The sequence below is a fragment of the Balaenoptera musculus genome, chromosome 1, assembly GCF_009873245.2.
Source record: "Balaenoptera musculus isolate JJ_BM4_2016_0621 chromosome 1, mBalMus1.pri.v3, whole genome shotgun sequence".
Taxonomy (NCBI): Eukaryota; Metazoa; Chordata; class Mammalia; order Artiodactyla; family Balaenopteridae; genus Balaenoptera; species Balaenoptera musculus.
Genome location: NC_045785.1, coordinates 58,859,881 through 58,882,978, shown reverse-complemented (window position 1 = coordinate 58,882,978; position 23,098 = coordinate 58,859,881). Strand labels below are relative to the sequence as shown.

Here is a 23,098-nt window from a genome sequence, read left to right as displayed (position 1 = left end):
TGCCCCTTTGTTAGTGGGTGAACTTAGTGTTGAAATGAATGAGTTTTCTTGTCTTTTATTTTGTTACGTGTTACCTTGTGTTCATTTCTAGTCCTTGGGTAGGCAGACAGGGTTGGTGTACTGGAAGTGTATTTTTAGTCTGACATTAAAAAATGTATCATAGACACCAACACAGGAAACAGTTTTTAGGTGAGTCAGTATATAAATAACCTCAAAGAGTTTTCATAAAGGGATGGTAGATCTTTTAAATTTAACAGTCCAGCTTCTGAGGCCCCCTTCCCAATGTCCTGCATTCATTTATTGCTTATTTATTGGGCTTCTACTGTGTGCTGGCATTTTTTTACTCAGGAATTAAAGTATGAAGGTAAGTCTTTATCCTTCATAATACAGTTTCAAAAAACATCATGACCCTTCTTTGTTTACTTCTCTCTATCCTGAAAGACTGAATTTTGAGGGCAAGGACTGTATCTTGTTCATCTTTGGGTCCCTAGCACAGCCCCAGGCACAGTAAATACTTGAGATGTACTCAAAAGAATTAGGCGCTCACTGTCTAGTTCAGAGAGGAAGAAACAAGAATATCACACTAATGTGTTCAGTGCTAAGTGCCCAGAATATTCCACGAACACAGAAGGGGAAATGATGAACTAACTGCGAAGATAGTTTTTTAACTGAGTCTTGAAGGGTGGAGTCTTAAAGGAGATGTTGGAATTTGTGACTCTACTATCTGATGGCAAGGAAACAATCCAAGGGCAGCCTTATTTTGTTCTGGGAAGCCAGAGTTTTTGGGCCAAATCCCCGACCTATCACTTACAAATTATATGACACTTTTGGTAAGTTTGTGAACTTCCTTATACTTCATTTTCTTTATCAATAGAATAGATATAATAGTACTACCACCCTTATTAGGATTGTTTTAAGGATGAAACTAGAATAAAATACATGTGAGGCTTTTACGTAGTAAGTGTACAGAGTAAATGCTCAGTAAAGGTGAGTTATTATTCTTGGACTTGAGCAGAGAGAAGAAATGTGAGTTCTGGAGAGAATATAGTAGCCCAGAAAGGGAGGCAGCAGGGTCAAATGTGCAGAACAAGGACCTGGGTGGATGATGGCCTTAGGCCTTTCATTACTTCAGGACAGTGGTTCTTAACTTTGGATCAAGGACCTTGACCTTGGGAGAAAAATGTGCATAAGCCCCATTCAGATATTTTGTATTCATACTTCAACAGAAGACCTGAAGGTCGTCTGTGGAATTTAGAGATTTATGAATCTCAAGGTAAGAGTTCCAACTTCATGGTATAGGTAGACCCCATGAGTGCCAAATTGCATGTTGATCACCACTTCAGCAATTGGAGAACACCCTAAAATAGAAGTTATGGGAAATTCTCAGCATCCTTAGGAGAATATGTCCACAAGGGATGATTTAATCTTATTTGACTGTAAACATATGAATATGTAAATTAAAATGTTTGGGAATAGAGTAATAAGTCAAGATGGGAGCGGAGGTATGTGGGTGACAACCTTTTAGAGGTCTGCAAACTGAGATTATAGAAGGTATGTGACTTCTCCAAGGTCATCTGGTTTGCAGCTGAGAAAGGCAGGACTAAGACCCATATTTTTCCACCGTGAAATACTGTGAAATGACGTGTTGTATGCAAAGGACAGTAAATTTACTTGTTAGAAGAATTCTAGATTGGAGAGAAAAGATAAGCTCCTGAAAGATAGAGGGGCCAGTCGGTGAGTTGCCTTGATGACCGGGCTAAGAAATCTGGAGTTTGATCCTTGAGAAAAGGAATTGAAAATCACATATTTAGGGCTGAAATGAAATGTGGAATTCAGGATTCGAGACTCATAGCTTGTCCTTTGAATTATACAGCAGCTGGAAATTGAATTTCTTTTTTTTTCCATCTGGACTTCTCGCATGGTGGTCTTCCCGACAGGAGGGCATCTGTGAACTTTTTAATGGGAGAAGTCGTAAAGCTGGGTTAGGGCTGTGTTCGCATGAGGCTGGCTTCCAAGGCAGGTAAAATCGAACTCCCCTTTTTCTTTTCAGCTACAGACACAGCCATTGCTGCCACCACCAGCTGAGTGACTCGGAATCTAGGGGTTGCCAGTAATTGTGGGTTTTAAGTCACAGAGGAGAAAGATAAGAGGCGAGCAAGGCTGGTTTTTTCACAATTAAATGTTGCCTCTCGGGCTTCTCTGTCGGCAGGAATCCAAGAGGTCAGGACCCACCAGCCATATTATTTTTCTCCCTGGTTGCCTGCTGTCATTCTTATCCCCTCCTCATTCATGGGAACGAAGAAAAGGTGGGTTGGAAATAAAAAGCTTGTTCTAGCCTACTTTTTCCTTTACGAAACTTGTCGGAAACAAAGCTTTCCCGTGAAACAGACGGGATCCCTTCTGGTAGCTGGCTTTTCCTGCCAGCAGCACAAAAGTATTTTTTGTGGGGGGAGAGAAACCATTGTTGAAATGCACTTTTGTCCTTTTATAGTTATGACTTTGTTTTTTCTCAAGGACTGCCATGGACTCTGGTATTTTTGTATTTGTTTCTGTTTAACTCACGTTAGTCAAAATCAAGTTTTTATCCCTGGTTGCTCCAACTCCATTGTAAGTGCCCTGAGGGCAGGAATTGTTTTACTGTTCTTTGTTTTTTACCGCAGTGCCTCAAAGGTAGAAGGCAGTTAAGCAGCTAGTGGTTTAGTTTTCTGCATTCATGAGATGTTAGAACTAGAAGGACCTTAGTCATCATACGTTCAACTTCAGTATTTAATGAAAAAATACAATGTGTACAGTGACTTACTCCAATCGTACAGCTAATTAGTGGCTTTTCTAGAGCAAGAAACAGGTCTCGTCCCCGAACTCATGACATGATAGGAAAGGCCTGGAGTGGTGGAGGTGGGCAGGCCTGGTTCACAGTTTGCCTCCTTCCCAGTTTCCTCGTTTTGAGATTGCAGGTGATCTTTTATATCTGGCCGGCATCTATGTGCAGCTGAAAATGTCTGCACGTAATAGGCACTCAAAAATGTGAGCTTTAGAGAATCATTGTTTTATTTCTTTTTAAAATACGAGACCTCCTTTATAAGAAAACACATTTCTTTTTTTAATTTTTATTTTATTTATTTTTTATTTTTTTATGTCTTTAGAATATCCTTTATTATTATTTTTTTAACATCTTTATCGGAGTATTGCTTTACAATGGTGTGTTAGTTTCTGCTTTACAGCACAGTGAATCAGCTATACATATACATACATCCCCATATCTCCTCCCTCTTGCATCTCCCTCCCACCCTCCCTATGCCGCCCCTCTAGGTGGTCACAAAGCACCGAGCTGATCTCCCTGTGCTATGCGGCTGCTTCCCACTAGCTATCTATTTTACATTTGGTAGTGTATATATGTACATGCCACTCTCTCAGTTTGTCCCAGCTTACTCTTCCCCCTCCCCGTGTCCTCAAGTCCATTCTCTACGTCTGCGTCTTTATTCGTGTCCTACCCCTAGGTTCTTCAGAACCTTTTTTTTTTTTTTTTTTAGATTCCATATATATGTGTTAACATACGGTATTTGTTTTTCTCTTTCGGACTTACTTCACTCTGTATGACAGACTCTAGGTCCATCCACCTCACCACAAATAACTCAATTTCGTTTCTTTGTATGGCTGAGTAATATTCCATTGTATATATGTGCCACATCTTCTTTATCTATTCATCTGTCGATGGACACTTAGGTTGCTTCCATGTTCTGGCTATTGTACACAGAGCTGCAATGAACATTGTGGTACATGACTCTTTTTGAATTACGGTTAAGAAAACACATTTCTGGGATCTCTTTAATGTCAGAAAATGTAGCCCGATTGCTGTTGTGAGAACAACTTAGGAGGGAGAGCAGGCTAATAGGGCTCCTGGTTGGATGCAGCGCAGAATTGACTACAAGTGGAAACTGGTGCTGCCCCCAGATAAGAAAGGCCACAAGTGCAATGCCTTTGCCTGGGTCCCATCAGCCCTCGCTGGAAGGGAGTTGGGTTGCTTTGTTCAGCAGTTAGTGAGGGATGCCTCTGTGCCTGCCTTGCTGGGCAAGAGGCTAGACTGTAGGGGGTGGGAGGGCACGAACGAGAGTCCACGGGCCCAGCTTGCTTCAGGAGCGAGATAAACATAAACGACGGCAGGCGATGCAGTGGGAGAGGGGGAGGCCAGGGGCTGAGGGAACACAAGAGGCACGGGCACAAGGCACGCAAGGGGACGTTGCCCAGGCCTAGTGTCATTCAGAGGCAAGTTTGTGGAGAGGTGCATAGAGAGACCTACAGAGATGAAGGGGGTGCCAACATTACATGAAAGGAAAGAGGCTTTCAAAGGAGAGACTGAGGGAGACGGCTGGAGAGGAAGGGCAGAAGAAGGAACCTCCTTTTAGTACTGGTGGCTTTTACTGAGGGAGGGGCCGTTGAGGTCTTCGGGGCCCAACCCAGGGTCCTGGTTTTTGGTTACACTTCTTCTCTCTGTCTCACAGACACACACGCCTTCTCCACCCTCTTTGTGGTGTTATGAGTCCAACCGTCTCCCGGAAGCCTGAGCAGCAGCCCAACATTGTCCCGTTGCTGCCCGGAGGTCAGGGGATGCCCTTGCTGATGATCAAGGGGAGGACCTGCTCTGCAAATAGCACCCCAGTCCCGTCTGCAATAATTCCCCACCTAAGCCGCACGAAGCACATACTCTGTGCAAATAACACTGGCCTGACTCCAGCAGTGACACAGCTGTTGAAACAGCTTAGTCACCGGGGCAATGGAGGTGGTGTGGCTCGGGAATGCGGGGTGCAGCGATCTGACATTTAGCTGGCTGGCAGCCGCCCTGAGAGCCAGCACAGATCTGTGGGAGAGCTGCAGAGAGAATCTGCTTCCTGCCCACAAGCATTCCCTTGTTTCTTTTGAAGCCCAACCATAATCCCCTCCCTGGGCAGGGCAGACTGGGGAACAAAACGTTTTGGGACTGAGGAGAGGAAAAAAGAAAGGGTGAACTCCTTTGAGACACCTGGTTTCTTTCCCTTAATGATCCATGTTAATTTCCTGGATAACTTTTTTTTTTTTTCCTGCCTCAGGCTAGGCAGAGTGTGATTTAGACATGGTGATGGTAGGGCGGGGCAGGGGGGAAGAGCTCATTTATCTAGAAAATGGAGTGAGTTTCTTAGCTTTTAAGGTATCCAGGTGATGTAGGAAAAAGTTAAGAAGACAAGTCCTGGCCCTCCTGCCTGATCTTGATTGCATTTCTTCAGCCGTTTCATCTGCCAGAGCTCCTGTCTGAAGGACGCTGGGCAGATCTGGGCACACTACTTCACTGGTTTCATCTGGATTTGAGGAGGACTAATAAACTGCCACAGAGTGACCCCATTCCTCTTCCAGCCCTTTGAAGAAGTGACCTTTGTGTTTTCTCTTTATCCTGGACTTCTTCTGCACTGTTTGTTTTGGGAGTTGTTAAGTTAAATTAGCCATCCCTTTCCTCTCCTGGTTACTGTATGAGAATGCAGCTGTCAGTCTGTGAACTCCGCCATCGTCTATTTTTAGCTTCAGTGTGAATGAGGCTCTCTTCTCTAATTGCATTCAGAGAGAGAGACAGAGAGAGACAGAGAGAGACAGAGAGAGACAGAGAGAGAGAGACAGAGAGAGAGGGAGAGGCAGGTAGATTTTCGTAACCATCACATTGGCTATTATTCCAGATGCTCTGTGCACTGATGGTGTCCTGGGGAGAAAGCAAAGAAACCCACTGTGTGTTTCCCTCCCTTGGCTGTCAAGTTTGTTTTCACTCCACATTTATGTTGATTATGGTCAAATAGGAAAGAGCAGTGTTGCCACATTTGCTCTCCGGTGTTTTAACACTTGCCAGCTTGGATGGTTCTGATTTCTCTAGCTTTTTTAGGAAAAGATTGGTTCATTGTTGAGTTCAAATTCCTTGGAAAATGGGGAAGGTCCTTCTGGTGATCTTTACTATGAGATGAAATAATCTTAAACATGCTGAAAACTGTGTAAGCGCAGCGGGCCGCAGTTTCTTCTAGATCTCTCTACCTCTTCCCCCACCTTATCCCACTCTGCCTTTCACACAGCTGTCAGATCTCTTTGCTTAAACATCCTTCTAAAGAAAATGCTGGGACTTCTCTGGTGGCACAGTGGTTAAGAATCCGCCTGCCAATGCAGGGGACACAGGTTTGATCCCTGGTCCGGGAAGTTCCCTCATGCCGCGGAGCAAGTAAGCCCGTGCGCCACAACTACTGAGCCTGCGCTCTAGAGTCCACGAGCCACAACTACTGAAGCCCACACGCCTAGAGCCCGTGCTCCGCAACAAGAGAAGCCACCGCAGTGAGAAGCCCGCACACGGCAATGAAGAGTAGCCCCCACTCGCCACAACTAGAGAAAGTCTGCGCGCAGCAACGAAGACTCAACCCAGCCAAAAAAAAAATAAATAAGTAAAATATTAAAATAAATAACTAAATAAAATGCAGCGTTCAGAGCATGTTTCTTCTCTTTGTCAGAAAATCCTTCCTCCTCTCAACCTTGTCTGTTTTCTCCACTCCTTTTCCCATTCCCTGCCGTATTGAATTAGTTGATTTCTCTGACTACACTGTCCTATTTTTTGCTTCCATGACTCTTTAGGCATGCGGCTCCCTCTGCCTATAATTTCTTCTCCTGCTTCCTTACCTAGTGAACTCTTACTCATCCTGTGATTCACAGTTAAACATCATCTCTTCTAGATGAGATAATCTAGAAGATCGTGTGTTCTATGCTGCATTTCTTGTCCCCCTACCTAGCACTCTTGACATCTTTGTGCTGACTACAGTCATCCCTCGATATCCCTGGGGGATTGGTTACAGGATCCACCTGAATATCAAAATTCATGGACGCCCAAGTCCTTTATATAAAATGGTGCAGTACAGTCAGCCTTGTATGTCTGCAGCTCCTGCATCTGTATATAGAGGACTGACTGTATGTAACTACTTTAGATGTACTACCCACATGAGATAATACTTATTTATGTATATGCCTGCCATCCCCACCTTACTGTGAACAATCGAGGGCAATGACTTTGCCTCGTATGTCTTTTTCATCCCCACTATTGTGCATAGAAACTAGTAGGTGCTTAAACATATTTGGTGGAGGAAAAAATGAATTGGATTGGATGGTCCATTTAGAATTAGAGGTTTCAGAGGTATATTATTCCATCTTGGTGGCCACACCAGCTGTTATGACTTCCTGTTATGAGTTCCTGATGGGCTTCTTTTCTGTCCTGGAAAAATAGGCTTGAGTAGATTACCAGAGACCTGACGTGTTATACCCAAATGGGTGCTGTACAGTTTTTCTTCTCCGAAGTCTCTTACCAGTAGTTCCATCTATTCTCTTATCCCTGTAGACCTGGGCAGGCATGATACACACCTCAAAGACCCATCTTTTTATTGCTTTACTTAAACCTTAAACTCTAGAACAGGTCAGAGAACTATTTGGTTTCTAGTCCCTGCGGCTACATCCTTTCTCCTCCTTTACCCCTACTAGTCATCTCAAGCAGAACACTCCTGCAACCCCATATTATAATTCAGATGGAGCGGGAGGAAGGAGACGGTGCCTCCCTCAGGCTCCCTCCCCTTCCACCCGGTCCCGGGAACAGGCATGTTGCTTCTTGATGGGACCCTTGGCCAAATTTGAGGAACATCCTTTTTTCTGAGTGTGTGTGTGTGTGTGTGGGAGGGGGTGTGTGGGAGAAGGGAAGCAGGCAGTGGGGAAAAGAAAGTGAATGCCACCAAAACAGAGCAAACTGTAGACTACGCACGTTTGTTATAGAGGTGATGGAGTGATGGAGGGAATTTTGGATTGTAGGAATATTTGGAGAAAGAAGAATGATATTCATTAATTTGGCAAATATTTAATGACTCTCTGTTTTGTAAAGACATGGGTGATATAGCTGTGACTGAGGTAGTCCCTGGCTTTCAGGAACCTCTCAGTCTAAGTGAGAGGTGGGTAGGGAAAGAGATACAGGTACGTAGTCAGGTAGTTGAACTGCAGTAGGATACGTGTTACAGTGCTGGACACACAGGGTACTGTGCGAGCAAGAGGGAGGGGCACTTCATCCGTTTTAGTGGGTGAGGGAAGGTGGGAATGAATCTGTAGAATTCTAGAAGATGAGCAGGAGTTGTTCTGGCATGAGTGGGAATGCCAGGCACTATCTGCAGAGTACTGTCTGCAGCCCAGAGGCAAAGAAGCTCTTTTGTAATTCATCCTCTCAAAGGGGACACCTAGTAAAAACCTGGTGTGCAAGCAGGAACCCCAAGTGCAGTAAGTGTAGGTAACCTTGAGTAGCAGACTTTAAAAAGCAGTCAGCATTTACTGAGTGCTTACTGTATGCCAGGGCTGTGCTGAGTGATTAGCACATTTAGTCCTCACAGCCATAGGAGATGGGCATACTCTTATCCCCCTTTTATAGAGAGAGAAGTTCAGTGGCTTGCCTACTGTTGCACACCTTGCCTACTTGGCCACCGAGTGGCCAAGGTGGGCCGTGATTCCAGGCTGCGTCTCTCCAGAGCCTGAACTCTTACCCATCTTCCAGGCTGGAGGCAGGATGGCGGGCAAAGGTGACTAGTCTGGGGGGGCAGGAATAGGGAAGGGTTTGGGAGATGAGACCCTAGGATGCTAACCAAGAGTCAGATCTTAGTCTCTTATGCCATTTAAGGAGTTTCAACATTAGACTGAGGGTAATGTAAAGACATTGAAAGTATCTCAGAAATCATCTATCTGGCTACAGTGTGAAACACAGGCATGGGGCATGTGTTTGCATCATCTAGACCTGAGATGATGGTGGCCTTGAACACGGGGAGTGGTGGTGAGGAGAGAGACGGGGGTAAATCTGCAAGACTTGATGAGCTGAGAGAATTGACCAGATTTGGTGGTTTGGCTTTCTTTTCTGAACCACAGAAATAAAGCCATCCAGTGGGTAGTGAGCGTGCAGATTTGAAACTTAGGAGAGGAATCTGAACTAGAGAGGTGGCTGGTGTCCCAAGAGCAGATGAGACCCCTCAGGGCAAGTGAGCTGAGTTGGAAGGGGAAAGAGCTACTCTACAACCCAGTGAACACCAGGATGTATTTTTTCTATATTCTGTGGTCCTGCAGATTCATTTGTTTACAAAACATTCGATGCCCCAGATACTTTTCCAAATGTATAGCCTTTAAGCAGTCCAGTAGGGCACAATAAGCGTGAGTGGATGTTTTCTAACTGCAAAGGGCCTGATGTGAGGAACATTCCCCCATGCCCTAGTCATGTTTTATAGACAGCTTACTTCAATTAGGAGATACTGCTTCAGAATATAGCAAGGGATCATTCTGATGATGCTTAGAAAAATGTCTTCCTACATGTGGAAAATATTTCTCCACAACGCAAATGCTTGACGTGATGGGGGAAAAATGAGAGAGGTGGTGTGAACTAAACTGTTAGGCTGGTTTGCAAAATAATTGTACTCATTCATTTTATAACTGCTTACACCCAGGCCTGTAGGGCATCTTAAGAAAACAGCTGAGACCAAATTTATAATTAGCTGAGTCCATTTTTGCCAGACCTAACCATGGATATAGGACAGGGTTGGTTTTGTTATTTCCTTAATTGAAAACGTCAAGAAAATACAAGCCAGGTCAGGGAGTTTTTGATCAGGGTAGGAATGCTGGCATAAATAACCCCAGATTATATGTCTGCAGGAGGCTGGGAGGAGGCTGGTCTGCGCGGCCTCCTTCTGAGGTTACCCAAACAAACCTGGTGACTGGCAGCTCCCCTATGTAACGTGGGAATGCATGTGAGCATTTTGAAATCTCTTTAATTTTTTCCCAGAACAAGGGCCCAGGGAAATCAAGGTTTCTCAGGGAACTGAAAAGCTTTTGACAACCATAAAATAATTCTTTATTAACTCTTAATGTAACTTGTCCTCCCCCTTTTCCCCTTTATTTCCAGTTAAATGATCAATAATATAACATAACCATCCTAGGACTGGATGGAAAGGGAGTGAGTATTTTTAAGTACCTATATGCCAAGTGGTCCTGTCAACAGCCTTGGGAAGTAGGTCCCACTATTTCTATATTGCAGAGGTGGAAACTAAGACATTTCAGGTCTCTTAGCTAGGAAGACATAAAGATTAAATTGAAAAGCAGATCTGTTTGGCCTCCAAACTCTTTGTACTATCCTGGCTGGCAAATACCTGTTTCTAAAAGTGTAAGTAAGAAGCATTTTGATTACTTTCTTTCTTTTTCCTCAAGGAAAGCTCATCTTTCATCACTTCAGCCCCTCCTCCCAGGGGCCATTCTTACATTAAGCAGCTGCCCTAGGTTTCTTGAGGTGCTCACACTGTTTTCCTAGCTATGTGTCCCCCCCACCATTTTTGGCTTATGCTAAGGACTTGCTCACCTCTCTGGCCTTCCACTTGTCTTCAGAAAACTGATTGGCAAACACTTTTCTCATGAAGGGCAGGGCGTTTTAACTCATACAGAGATAAATGCTTCTTAAGGATATGATTGGTCTATACTTCCCAGTATGGAAAGGCACAGATCTTTCTGCTTGTAATGATACTCTGCAGCCTGGATTTGCTCCTCCGGAACCCTGGAGTGCAGGTTCCTCACATCAGAGCACTGCTCCCATAACAGGATGGAAATACCCAGTGTGCCTTTCCACACCTCCCTTCCCGGTATTGAGAATGGATTTTCCCTGCAACCAAAATGTGTCTCCAAAGCCATTTGAGAAACGCGAGGTTCCGACAACCCACAGGACAGCAAAGCTGCTGGTCTCGTTTAGGTGCGGAAAACCATGCATTTCAAATCTATAAATGCCCTATGCTGATACTTCACAACTTTACCCCATGGAACTGGTATAACCAGCGTCCTTGTTTTATAGGGAAGGTTCTCCAGGTGCCAGAGGTAGCCTTGGCCTTGCTGCCATTCTCCCAGGGAGTTCAAATTGGATGCTTTACTTTCATTATCTCTGTGGGGAGGAGAGGGGTGTCATGAGACCAGTGTTTTATTACATGCAACATAGTCGTTAAAGCTGAACTTTGTTTCCGAGTCCATTGGAGACAGAAGAGAAAGTGATTCTGGTGGCTGACTTCAGAGCTTTGCTGCGTTTCTCTGCCCAGTGTTTTCCTTTTTCTGAGTTTTGTGTTCCAGGTTTGGATACGGGTTCATAGTGGGAGGTTCCATGTCCCTGAAACCCGGTAATTATTTCGAATTAAAGTAAGTATAAGACTGACTTTCACTTCCCTAATAAAATGATAAAAACAATAGCTAACCCTTCATGCTTTCTGCACTATTCTAAGGATTTTTCATGTAGTAACTAATTTAATGATCACAGAATCCTAGGAGGCAAGTCCTATTCCAACAGGGTAAGGAACCTGAATGTTCATGGCAGGGTGGGTAGGGGAGATCACAGAGTCAAGCCAGCGAAGGCTCGAGGGCCACTTGAACCGGCCATTCTCCCTGTGGTTTCTGTAAGAACTATACGCCATGACACTCTAGAAGCTTGAGCGTCTGATGTTTCTAGGGGTAAAGCTTTCCGAGTCTTGGCTTCTCTGCCTCACAAACAGGAATGATAACACCTGCCCCCAGATGGCAAAGGAAGGAAGGAGGTGATGTGTGAGGATTAGGCAGAGCATGTGGTAAAGTTCATGAACCAAAAATAGAAAGCTTTAGAAAGAACTTCGCCTAATGCTGAAATGGAAAGAAAAGAACGGTGGTGTGGGGGGAGTATGATAAGTGTCCCCCCAAAGAATGACACGGCTTGCCTGATGTCTCACTAGCTGACCTGCGCAGAGGTTTTGTTTCCTTTTATTTTTAGCAAATTGGTTACTGACATTTAAAGATTGAGAGATGTTGTATAGCCATCTGAGTTTCTGGCTTCTCTTGAAAGAAGCAGCAGGTCTGGTCGGAGGACCTGTGCTGCCTTACGATGATGGCTGGAGCTGAAAGCAGCTGCCCCCAGTCCACGGGGCTCACTCCTGTCCCTGACTACACACCTGGTTAGGGCCAGATCCACAACATGAGCACAAGCGTCCCCAGGCTTCCAGCTCCACGCTGGGGGCGTCGCATCACTCTCCTCCAGTCAGTTTTCTGAAGTAGTGCTGTGTTTCTCTCCTGTAGAAAGTTGTGTTTGGTCAGAGTTGAGTGGTCTCTGCACGCAGTGTGTTTGATGCAACTGTTAAGTTTCTTTTGAATTCTGTTTCTACCAGCAAAGGTAACAGAGGGTGGTGGGGTCTGGGGTGATCCGGACTGAGGTTTAAGGCCCAGCTCTGCAATTACTAGCCACGTACTCTTGGACAATTTATATAACTAACCTCTTCTTTATAGGATGGGTGTGAGGGCCGAAGGGGACAGTGTACACGTGGAGACTTGCTTTTATTAAAGACCTACCTATTCATATTTTGTGACTAGTTTGAGGGGCTTCTTTCATCACAAGTTACCCAGTTTTCTTTAAGCCATACAAAAAAAGATGGTTGTCTTTTAAGACAGTTTCAAAATACTTCTCTTTCTCATGTTACCAACAATAATTCAACTTCAGGCAAGTCACTTCCTATCTGAGGACCTCGGTTTACTCACTAATCAAAAGGAAATATCCATGCCCACTTTATAAGTTGTTCCATGAGGTCATTTAAATGAAAGCACGGAAGTCATGAGGGCCTAACACAGAGTAACTGTACATGAAAACAGTGTTTAAAATTTTTGTTTGTTTTTAACAGCATATTTTAAAACAGTCTGGGGATTCCCAACAGGTGGCAATAACTTTTAAAGCAGGGAGCAGGCCAGGAGGCCAGTCTGTCTGGCCCTTTCTCTCCCTGAGTCACCTGCTCTGTACCAGGCCCACTCCTAACATTTGTGGGGCACAAAGTAAGAGTACCTATGAAGGCATGGCTGCCACATGTCTAAATATTTTAAAGTGATGAACTTGGCTTAGCAAATTGTTAAGCCAAATAAGTCTTATCATCCAATTGTAACAAATTTACTTTTGTAATGCACTGGAAGTCTGGATGTGAATTTAAGATTCTTGGATGCCTTGGAATTCTGTGCCAAAAATGTGATGGACCAGGGAGTGTGGGCTTCTAGATGTCTTTTCTTCCCAACCCTGGCTCCGTCCCATACAAAGAGTGTGTTTCTGTGTGGACACCCCACCCTCCAAGCTCAATCTCTGTCTGTATCCTCCTCCAAACAGCAGCCCTTTGAGCAATCCTGAGCCCAAGGGTACACAAGTAGTTGTGTAGTTCCCTCTGGGAGGCCAGGTCTGGGGGAGAGGTCCCCCCCAGTCCCACGATGTGGAAGTAGGCTCAGAGCTGTCTGGGTATGTATTCTGGGGTCCTGAGTTCCTGGACCATGTTCTAAAAATTGGGGGAGGGGATAGGCTCTTGATGGACATGTCCCCTTCACTTCAGGGTCTTCTCATCTGGAGAGGAAGAGAACAGCTGGAAAAGGGCCAGACAGAGCGGGACCCTTTAAAAGTGTGGCGCCCAGATTCAGGGCCCCTCCTGCTGTGTTGTATCTAAGGCCAGGGCTGCTCTGAACCCTGGTCCTCCAAGGAGCGCAATATGAGAATTGATAACTTCCTTTATACCTTTCAGATTTATACTGTTGAGTTCTGTGGTTCTGGAAGTGCCCTTTCGACAGAGTTGAAAGTCCCAATTCCTAATCACAATGTTAGAAATGAAAAGGAGGTACCCTGGTGCCTAATATGCAACTCACAGATGGGAGCTCTGCTCAGTTCTTTCTTTGGACCAGTGAGGCTGCCAAGTGACAAACAGTTGTAGCCATTCTGGTTCTTAACCAAGAGGATATACAAACTCTGAGCGTTGCTTCTGCCAAGCCAGGCGTCCCACAGTTTCTTATACAGACTCTTATCCATTCTCAGCCCTGGGTCTCTGCACAGCCTGGTGTCCTCAAGTCCAGAGTCTCCTGGACTATGTGGAGATGGGAAGATGGATGAGAACTGGGGTTCCAGCGATTCTGTGTACAGACTTTGCCTCCGCTACCCTGTTGTCAACATCTTGCCTCTTCTGTCTTATGCAACACCTGGTGCTTTCCAGTTCTAAGTGGCTTGGGGGTCTCCGCTACCCTGTTGTCAACATCTTGCCTCTTCTGTCTTATGCAACACCTGGTGCTTTCCGGTTCTAAGTGGCTTGGGGGTCTATTGGACATGTTGGCTCACTTTTCCAAAATATCCCTTCTGTGGAGTTTGGCTTTGCCCATCTCTGTGGCTGTCAGGAAATCCTACTCCATCTGTTTTTCATCTTCGAAAAAATTGTTGCAGTCTCTGGTTTGCTCATGTCACTACCATTTTTTTTTCCCCTTGTGATTTAATATCCTATGTGTTCTTTTACTGTTTTTTTGTTTGTTTGGTTGGTTTTTTTGTGGAGTTTCAGGAGTGAGAGGAGGAAAACATAAGTAGCCAATTCACCATGTTTGACTGAGATTTATTATCTCTAGTTATTTTTTCATTGAAGTATAGTTAATTTACAGTATTATATTAGTTTCAGATATACAGCATAGAGATTCAGGTTTTTTTAAAATTTTTTTTTTTTTTACAGATTATACTCTATTAACAGTTATTATAAAATAATGGCTATAATCCCCTATGCTATACAATATATCCTTGTTTTTCTATTTTATACATAGCAGTTTGTATCTCTTAATCTCATACCCCTTACATGCCACTCACCCCTTCCCTCTCCCTGCAGGTAACCACTAGTTTGTTTTCTATATCTGTTTCTGTTTTGCTATATACATTCGTTTGTATTATTTTTTAGATTCCACATATAAGTGATATCATATAGTATTTATTTTTCTCTGACATAAGCAAAGCATAATATTCTTTAGGTCCATTCACATAGCTGCTAATGGCAGAACTTCATTCTTTTTTATGGCTGAGTAATATTCCATTGTGTGTGCTTATGTGTGTGTGTGTGTGTATTTATATATCTATATTTATATATATGTATTTATACCACATCTTCTTTATCCATTTGTCTGTCGGTGAACACTTGGATTGCTTCCATATCTTGGCTACTGAAAATAGTGCTGCTATGAACATTAGGGTGCATGTATCTTTTTGAATTAGTGTTTTCATTTTTTCTGGATATATACCCAGGAGTGGAATTGCTGGATCGTATGGTAGTTCTATTTTTAGTTTTTTGAGGAACCTCCATACTGTTTTCTGTAGTGGCTGCACCAATTTACATTCCCACCAACAGTGTACAGAGTTCTTTTTTCTCTACATCCTCACCAACACTTGTATTTTGTAGACTTTTTTTTTTTTTTTTTTTTTTGGCTGTGTTGGGTCTTTGTTTCTGTGCGCAGGCTTTCTCTAGTTGCGGCGAGCGGGGGCTACTCTTCATCGTGCTGTGCGGGCTTCTCATTGTCGTGGCCTCTCTTGTTGTGGAGCACAGGCTCTACACGTGCAGGCTCAGTAGTTGTGGCTCACGGGCCTAGTTGCTCCGCGGCATGTGGGATCTTCCCAGACCAGGGCTCGAACCCGTGTCCTCTGCATTGGCAGGCAGATTCTTAACCACTGCACCACCAGGGAAGCCCCCTGTAGACTTTTTGATGGTAGTCATTCTGATGGGTGTGAGGTAATATCTCACTGTGCTTTGACTTGCATTTCTCTAATATTAGAGATGTTGAGCATCTTTTCATGTGCCTGTTGGCCATCTGTATATCTTCTTTGGAAAAATGTCTATTCAAGTCTTCTGCCCATTTTTTGACTGGATTGTTTGTTTTTTTGATATTGAGTTGTATGAGCTGTTTGTATATTTTGGATATTAATCCCTTGTCAGTTGCATCAGTTGCACATATTTTCTCCCATTCTGTAGGCTGTCTTTTTGTTTTATCATTGCTTTCCTTTGCATGCAAAAACTTTTAAGTTTAATTAGGTCCCATTTGTTTATTTTTGCTTTTATTTCTTTTGCCTTAGGGGACAGATCCAAAAAAAAATTGCTGTGATTTATGTCAAAGAGTGTTCTGCCTATGTTATCTTCTTTATGGTATCATGTTCTACATTTAGGTCTTTAATCAATTTTGAGTTTATTTTTGTATACGGTGTGAGGAAATGTTGTAATCTCATTCTTTTACATGTAGCTGTCCAGTTTCCCCAGCACTACTTATTAAAGTGACTATCTTTTCTCCATTGTATATTCTTGCTTCCTTTCTCATCGATTAATTGACCACAGGTGTATGGGTTTATTTCTGGGCTCACTATTCTGTTCCATTGATCTATGTGTCTGTTTTTGTGCCAGTACCATGCTGTTTTGATTACTGTAGCTTTGTAGTATAGTCTGAAATCTGGGAAGGTGACACCTCCAGCTTTATTCTTTTTTTCTCAAGATTGCTTTGGCAATTCTGGGTCTTTTGTGGTTCCATATAAATTTTAGGATTATTTGTTTTAGTTCTGTGAAAAAAGTCATGGGTATTTTCATAGGGACTGGATTAAATCTGTAGATAGCTCTGGGTAGCATGGCCATTTTAACAATATTAATTATTCCGATACAAGAGCATGAGAGATCTTTCCACTTCTTTGTATTATCTTCAGTTTCCTTCATCAGTATTTCATAGTTTGCAGAGTATAGGTCTTATATCTTCTTGGTTAAGTTTATTCCTAGGTATTTTATTCTTCTTGATGTGATTTTAAATGGGATTTTTTTTTTTTTACTTTCTCTTTCTGATAGTTCATTATTAGTGACTGAGGGTTTAAATGATACTAATAAAGGAGCGGGTGCTGATGTTCATGAAGGTTTGGTCTATATCAGAATGGCCTCAAATTCCTTCTTTCCTGCATTATTTCCTTCTCTTCCTAGATTTCCTCAGAGAACCAGGGATTCACCACACTGTCAAATTGTCTTCAAGCCACACTGGGTCAGTGGAAAGAACAGCCCTAATTTTCCAGATGGCAGTTATTCTTATGTTTCCCTTGTGACCTGATATTCAGGTTCCAGAGCCTAGAACTGAGCCCAGTCTCATAACCCCAGTGGGAGCTGGCTCACCAAGGTCATTTTGGAAATGTAGTCTATGCTTTTTTTCCTCCATTAAGACTCGTCTGTTCTTGAACTTGCTCAACAGAGTATAAAACAGACAAAATGGATAGAGGCAGTTTTTATTACTCTAATCTCCTTAATGAGTTCTATGGTGAGTTAAACCCATTCATGGTCCTTATTGATATGGAAGTGTATGTGAGCGTTCCTTTGCACAATTATGAACTTATTATTATATTCCTGTCTGTGTATAAGTCTTTAATTTGGAAAAACCCTTTACCTCTTATATTAACTTTGTCCATACTCTGAAGAAAGGGTTTTGAGAAGCAGCAGAGCCTATATTTGAGAGCTTCTTGGGGGTAATTTTAAAAAGGATGCTTTTAGACTAGAGCGTGTCCTGAAGAAAGCACCCAAGGTACTTAAATCATGTCTCTGAGGGGTGGCTGAAAAAGTTGGTCATTTTTATCAGAGAGGAGAGGAAACACAGGCAGATGAGTTGCAGGTTTCAAGTACCTAAGGAACTTTTGTGGAAAAAGGACCTCATCTGCTGTGGGACTCCTACAGGCAGACCTAGGACCAGTGGTGCAAGTTAAGGAGGATGAATGCTGACCATGAGTTGGAATCTGATCGTTTGAACTGCCTCAGAGAGAGTGAGACCCCATCTCTGGAGGAATTTAAGTGGATGCTCTTTGACTCCTTGGCAGAGCAGTTGGTTATGGGAGGGGACCCAACGTCCAGCTTAGACAGTCATCCTATGACTTTTAAGTCCTCAGGTTTGGAGAGTCAGGTTTGGCATTTGATAGGAACTGATACGTCTCTTTTGTCTTATTGGTTTCCATGGTAGAGCCTATAAGAATTTTTAAACTGTTTCCAAAGTATCTTCCCAGAAGCTGTTTCTGAATTGTGCATCCTTTCTCTTGCAGGAGAAAATGCAGAAGTTTCCATGGACGTTTCCCTGGCTTACCGAGATGATATGTTTGCTGAGTGGACTGAAATGGCCCATGAGAGAGTGCCCCGGAAACTCAAATGTACCTTCACCTCACCCAAGGTAGGGTACCTTGAAGTCTCAGTTCATGGGGTTTTTTATTTGGTTTCCAGGTATGTGGGAACATTTGCTCAGACACATTTCTTGTTCCTAAGCATGCATGACCCACAAAGGTTAGTAGTCACCGTCCTTTGTCCTAGAAGAGGGCAATGTAGATATTTCATGTCCCTGCAAAGGAGGAAAGAACAGAAGAAGGAATGTCTGTTTGAAGTGATTTAGTTGTTTCTCTGAAATACCTCCATAAAAGTAAATTCTTGGTTCTTTGGATATTAACAGAAAGTGTTTGAAGATCATTGCTAAGTTAATTTTAGGTGTACAAATCTGTTCATCTTGGTTCAATACATTCGTCTCCTTCTCTGTTTCATCGGCATCTCTGTTGCCAAAGTCAGTGTGCGGGTGTGAAGACTAACAATCCCAGGGAACAAACACCACAGAGAAAAAGAGGACCTGAGGGAGAAATCTAGTTTCCTTTGAGACCTCTCAGTTCTCTTACATACTTTTAGGACTCTCCTTTCTTTGGTTCTTCCAGGAAGACTCATTTAACCACCAAGGGGAGGAAAGCCACTATCCTTCATTGAGAGTAGGGAGACACTTTCTCTTGGACAAAGGCGTTAGATTCTCCAGGAATTAAAATACAGGCATGGACTCAGTGACTCTCAGAGGATAGTGGGATTTGTCTGTATAAGGACCAAATCAGAATTAGTGAGGGGCCCTTTTCCAGTGCCACATGCTGCCCTCACACATGCCTCCCCAAGATTCTGTCCTCCTCCCCACTCACCACCCCCTTCACCCCCTTGAAAGTCTCTGTGAAGTTGCAATGGAGCTGTAGTAACTGTTACTCATGGTTACTCACATTCCTCAAGAGTGTTGACAAGGAGCACCACCAGCTAGGTGATCTCTGATGTCCCTTCACAGACATAAATAGTCTTGTTTTCTTTGCATGAAACGCATGAGAGGCCAAACTGCACTGAAGCACATTCCTGATTATGTCATTTGTCACTTGACATCTTCAGGTCAGTTGCTGAAGGATTTGGGCTACTTTGTAGTACTCGCTCTGCTGACTGATTTAGTTCCTTTCTTCTCCTAACATTGGCCTTTCCTAACTTCACTTTTGCCTATAACTGGAAAGTTGGGGCTCCCTGTGGAATGGTAAGAATGGCAGGTTGAAACCTCTGAGTACCATGCCCCTGCCCTGTCCATCCTGCCCCGAAGAGGAGTAAGATGGTGCCGGGCAGGTTCATGAACATTAGTTAAAGGCCTGGATTTGGAGCAAAACATAGTTGGCTTCACTTCCAGGCTGTTTCACTTACTGACTGCATGACCTCAGGCAAGCTTGCTTCATCTGTCCAAGCTTCAGTTTCTCCTTTGCAAAATGGGATAATAATACCTGCCCTGGGAATTTTTATAAGGACCAGATGAGATAATGAACCTTATCACTTAGAATCAAGTCTGGGACATGTTTCACTAGTCAGGCCAACAGGACAAAAGGTATAAATTAAAACTGGGCAAACCATGCACCCTACACATAAGCATCTTTTGGGGCACCTGGTGTTTGTTAATTCTCCCTCCCCACGTTCCCTATACAAGAGCTATGGAAAGTGTGGTCTAAGGACTAAGCGTCAGCATCACCTGGTGGCTTGTAGGAAATGCAGATTCCCAGGGCACACCCCAAACCTATGAATCAAAATCTCAGCATGTAGGACCAAGGAATCTGTGTTTTAACAGGATTTCAATTCCTTCTCTTAAGCTTGATAAAGTTTGAAAATCACTTCAGTAGACCCTTTGCTGAATGGTCAAATATAGGTTTCCCCCCACCCAAAAGCCATCTGGAATTGTTTTGGGTAGGCCTTTGGGGGCAATCTATAGGTAAAAACGAATGGTCAAGAGAAATTGGAAGTAGCAGGAGAGAGATATGTAATATTTCTAGATCTTTGTATGCAGTGGAGGAAATTAATTAAAAGTTGACCTCATCATTCAGAGTTAAGACTGGTTGGCTGTCTAAGCTAAAGGATATAAAGCTTTTCGATATGGAATTTCAACCTCAGGAAAGGGAAAAGTCATTTCTCACCTTACGTATACACTTAGAGGGCACTGAGAAGCAGAGTCAGGGGGAGGTGGTTAAGAAGACTGCAACTGCTTCTTAATGACAGTTGCTTAATTATCTTTAGGATGTGTTGATGCCTTTCAAGAAAGATATTAAACCTTGAAAAGTGTGAAGGAAATGAATCATCAAATCTATGCTTTTTGATTGCAGTGAAATTTAGACTTGAGTTTGAAGATTAAATGAGAAATTGCTTTAAAGCTTTTTAGTCTCTGGTGGATTGTGAAGTTAAAAAAAATAAAAGTCAAGTTGCCACCTGCTGTAATTTGTCCTAATTAGCCAGGCTTATGCTGGATTTGGGGGAAGGCGGAGGGGCGTGGGGGAAAGGAAAAGGAGGGAGGAAGAGAGAGAAGGAAATCTTTCTTCCTAAATGCCCTAAATACTGGCAGAGACAGAACCTCAGTGAATAAGGAAAAGTCCCCAGCAGGATACAGTGAATTTGTCTCTGAGACAGGTAGGCCAGGCCAGGATCCCAGGACCCTGTGTGTCTCTCTCATTTGTTGGACTTAGGTAAATTTGTCTCATGTGGTGGTGTTACCCTCTCTGTAAGGACAGGGAAGTGGAGAACACACAGAGACCCATGACGGGGCATTAGAAGGAACCCCAGAGATCATATAATTTTTTTTTAAATTAATTAATTAATTTATTTTTAACATCTTTATTGGAGTATAATTGCTTTACAATGGTGTATTAGTTTCTACTTTATAACAAAGTGAATCAGTTATACATATACATATGTCCCCATATCCCTTCCCTCTTGCATCTCCCTCCCTCCCGCCCTCCCTATCCCACCCCTCTAGGTGGTCACAAAGCACAGAGCTGATGTCCCTGTGCTATGCGGCTGCTTCCCACTAGCTATCTATTTTACGTTTGGTAGTGTATATATGTCCATGCCACTCTCTCTCTTTGTCTTACCCTTCCCCCTCCCCATATCCTCAAGTCCATTCTCTAGTAGGTCTGTGTCTTTATTCCCGTCTTGCCACTAGGTTCTTCATGACCTTTTTTTTTTTTCCCCTTAGATTCCATATATATGTGTTAACATACTGTATTTGTTTTTCTCTTTCTGACTTACTTCACTCTGTATGACAGACTCTAACTCCATCCACCTCACTACAAATAACTCCATTTCGTTTCTTTTTATGGCTGAGTTGTATTCCATTGTATATATATGCCACATCTTCTTTATCCATTCATTCAATAATGGACACTTAGGTTGCTTCCATGTCCTGGCTATTGTAAATAGAGCTGCAATGAACATTTTGATACATGACTCTTTTTGAATTATGTTTTTCTCGCTTTGCTTAGGAAGAAAGTGAGGCCAAATGAGGTGGATGACCTTCCCCAGGTGCCCAGCAAGGGGTGAGGTCAGGACTAGAATTTCAGCCTCCTGGCTTGAAGTTCAGCGCCCTCCTTATCCCAGCACAATGCCTGCCTTCAGGCATGTCTGAGGCAAAACAGCATTCCTTTCTTCCTACTGCACTCACGCGTCCTCCTCTGCATCAGAGCTGGAGGCTGGACTTGGGAGACCCACGTCCTCAACCCAATTCTGCCATGAGTTTTGGACCTTGGGTGAGCCACATAATCAAGCCAGTGGCATTAGACTAAATAAGTTTTGTTTCCTTCAAACTCTCAATTTCTGTAAATAAGACCCTGACTGGAAACACATCAGAAAACCCACCTCTTGCTGTTACCATAGCAGGTAATCAGCCTCCTGAGTGCAGCTTCATCTGAGGCTGAATTAGAGCCTGCACTGTATTTTCAGTAGTTCTGCAGAGTCCTAATAATAGCCTTGATTTGTAAGTATAAGAGAAAGGAGCAGAGGGGAGAGGAAGACAGATCTATACAGGAAGACTCATCCAACCTGCAGCTGAGGTTTGGCAAAGAAGGATCATTTCTACAGAAGAATTTTTAAAATCTTACATGCCGTGTCTAATCAACTGGTAGTTCTGATAAGAGCCCCTTAGACCTTAGTGGATGAAAAATTATCATGATTGATTAGTGATGTCTGCCATGAATGGGAAAGGGAAAAATGGAAGTGCATAAGCCAGATATTTGCCTGCTCTACCTCTACTTATGTCATGTGTGTCTTCCATTCCTGTACAAAGGTCTGTTTATTGCACTCTAAGCTCTGACTGTCCAGTAAAGAGCCCCCCTCCCCACCCCCCATCCCCCGCCCCAAGATCACAGAAGAAACAGACTCCTTGGTATCTTCCTTTTGATTTCTCCACTGGACTTTTTACTCTGAAGATTTACAAAAAATTTTGGAGGCCCTGAGAATTCAGGCTTAGGAACACCAAATCAGTCCCCCATCACTTCATCAGGAGGTATCAAGCAAACATTGAAGCTGGCATACGAACCCAGCAGTGAAGACAAGACACTCATCTGCTTTATCAGGGAAGAATCCTCGGTTGCTGAAGCTCCTGCCTATACGTGTCCATACGTACCCACTTCCCCCACCCCTCAGCTGGGACACATAGCCATGTGTCCTGCGAAGGTAGAGCAGAATTTAGTTTTCAAAAGCAAGTTGTACTACTTGCCAATCTCCCACTGCCATGTGCTGGCTGTTACCTCTTAAATTGCTTGGCAGGAAGTCCAAGAGGCTTTTCTAGAAACTGGGCTAAATTTTTGTTTATTTAATTTCTGCTCCCTCTGCCATCTTGTCTCTTGGGCAGTTAGAAAGCTTTAGAGGCAGAGAATTGCGAGTCGTCATCTCTAGCAAGCTAATCTCATTGTTTCCTTTCATCCCTCTGTGTCTTCCCCAAATTCCAAGGGCTCCTTGGGTAGCTTCTTTTTTTGGTCAAATCAGTAATAAGTGGATATTTTCAGCTTCTTGTAGCTTCTCCTGCAGGCCAAAACCATGTAAATAAGTAGTCATCATCCAAGAAAGTGATGAACATTAGCAAGGGCTTCCTCCTGAACATTTGAGTTGACTGTTCCACAGAGCCTTATAGG

At 43.4% G+C, this 23,098-nt stretch overlaps 1 protein-coding gene across 1 annotated transcript in view; it reads left to right on the top strand.

The window, feature by feature from the left end:
* WLS (Wnt ligand secretion mediator) overlaps positions 1-23,098 on the top strand; it is a 111,813-nt gene that overhangs the window by 47,582 nt on the left and 41,133 nt on the right. The window contains exon 3 of the mRNA XM_036858494.1: positions 17,924-18,048. Coding sequence (XP_036714389.1) covers positions 17,924-18,048 — 125 coding nt within the window. The remainder of the gene's footprint in view (positions 1-17,923; positions 18,049-23,098) is intronic.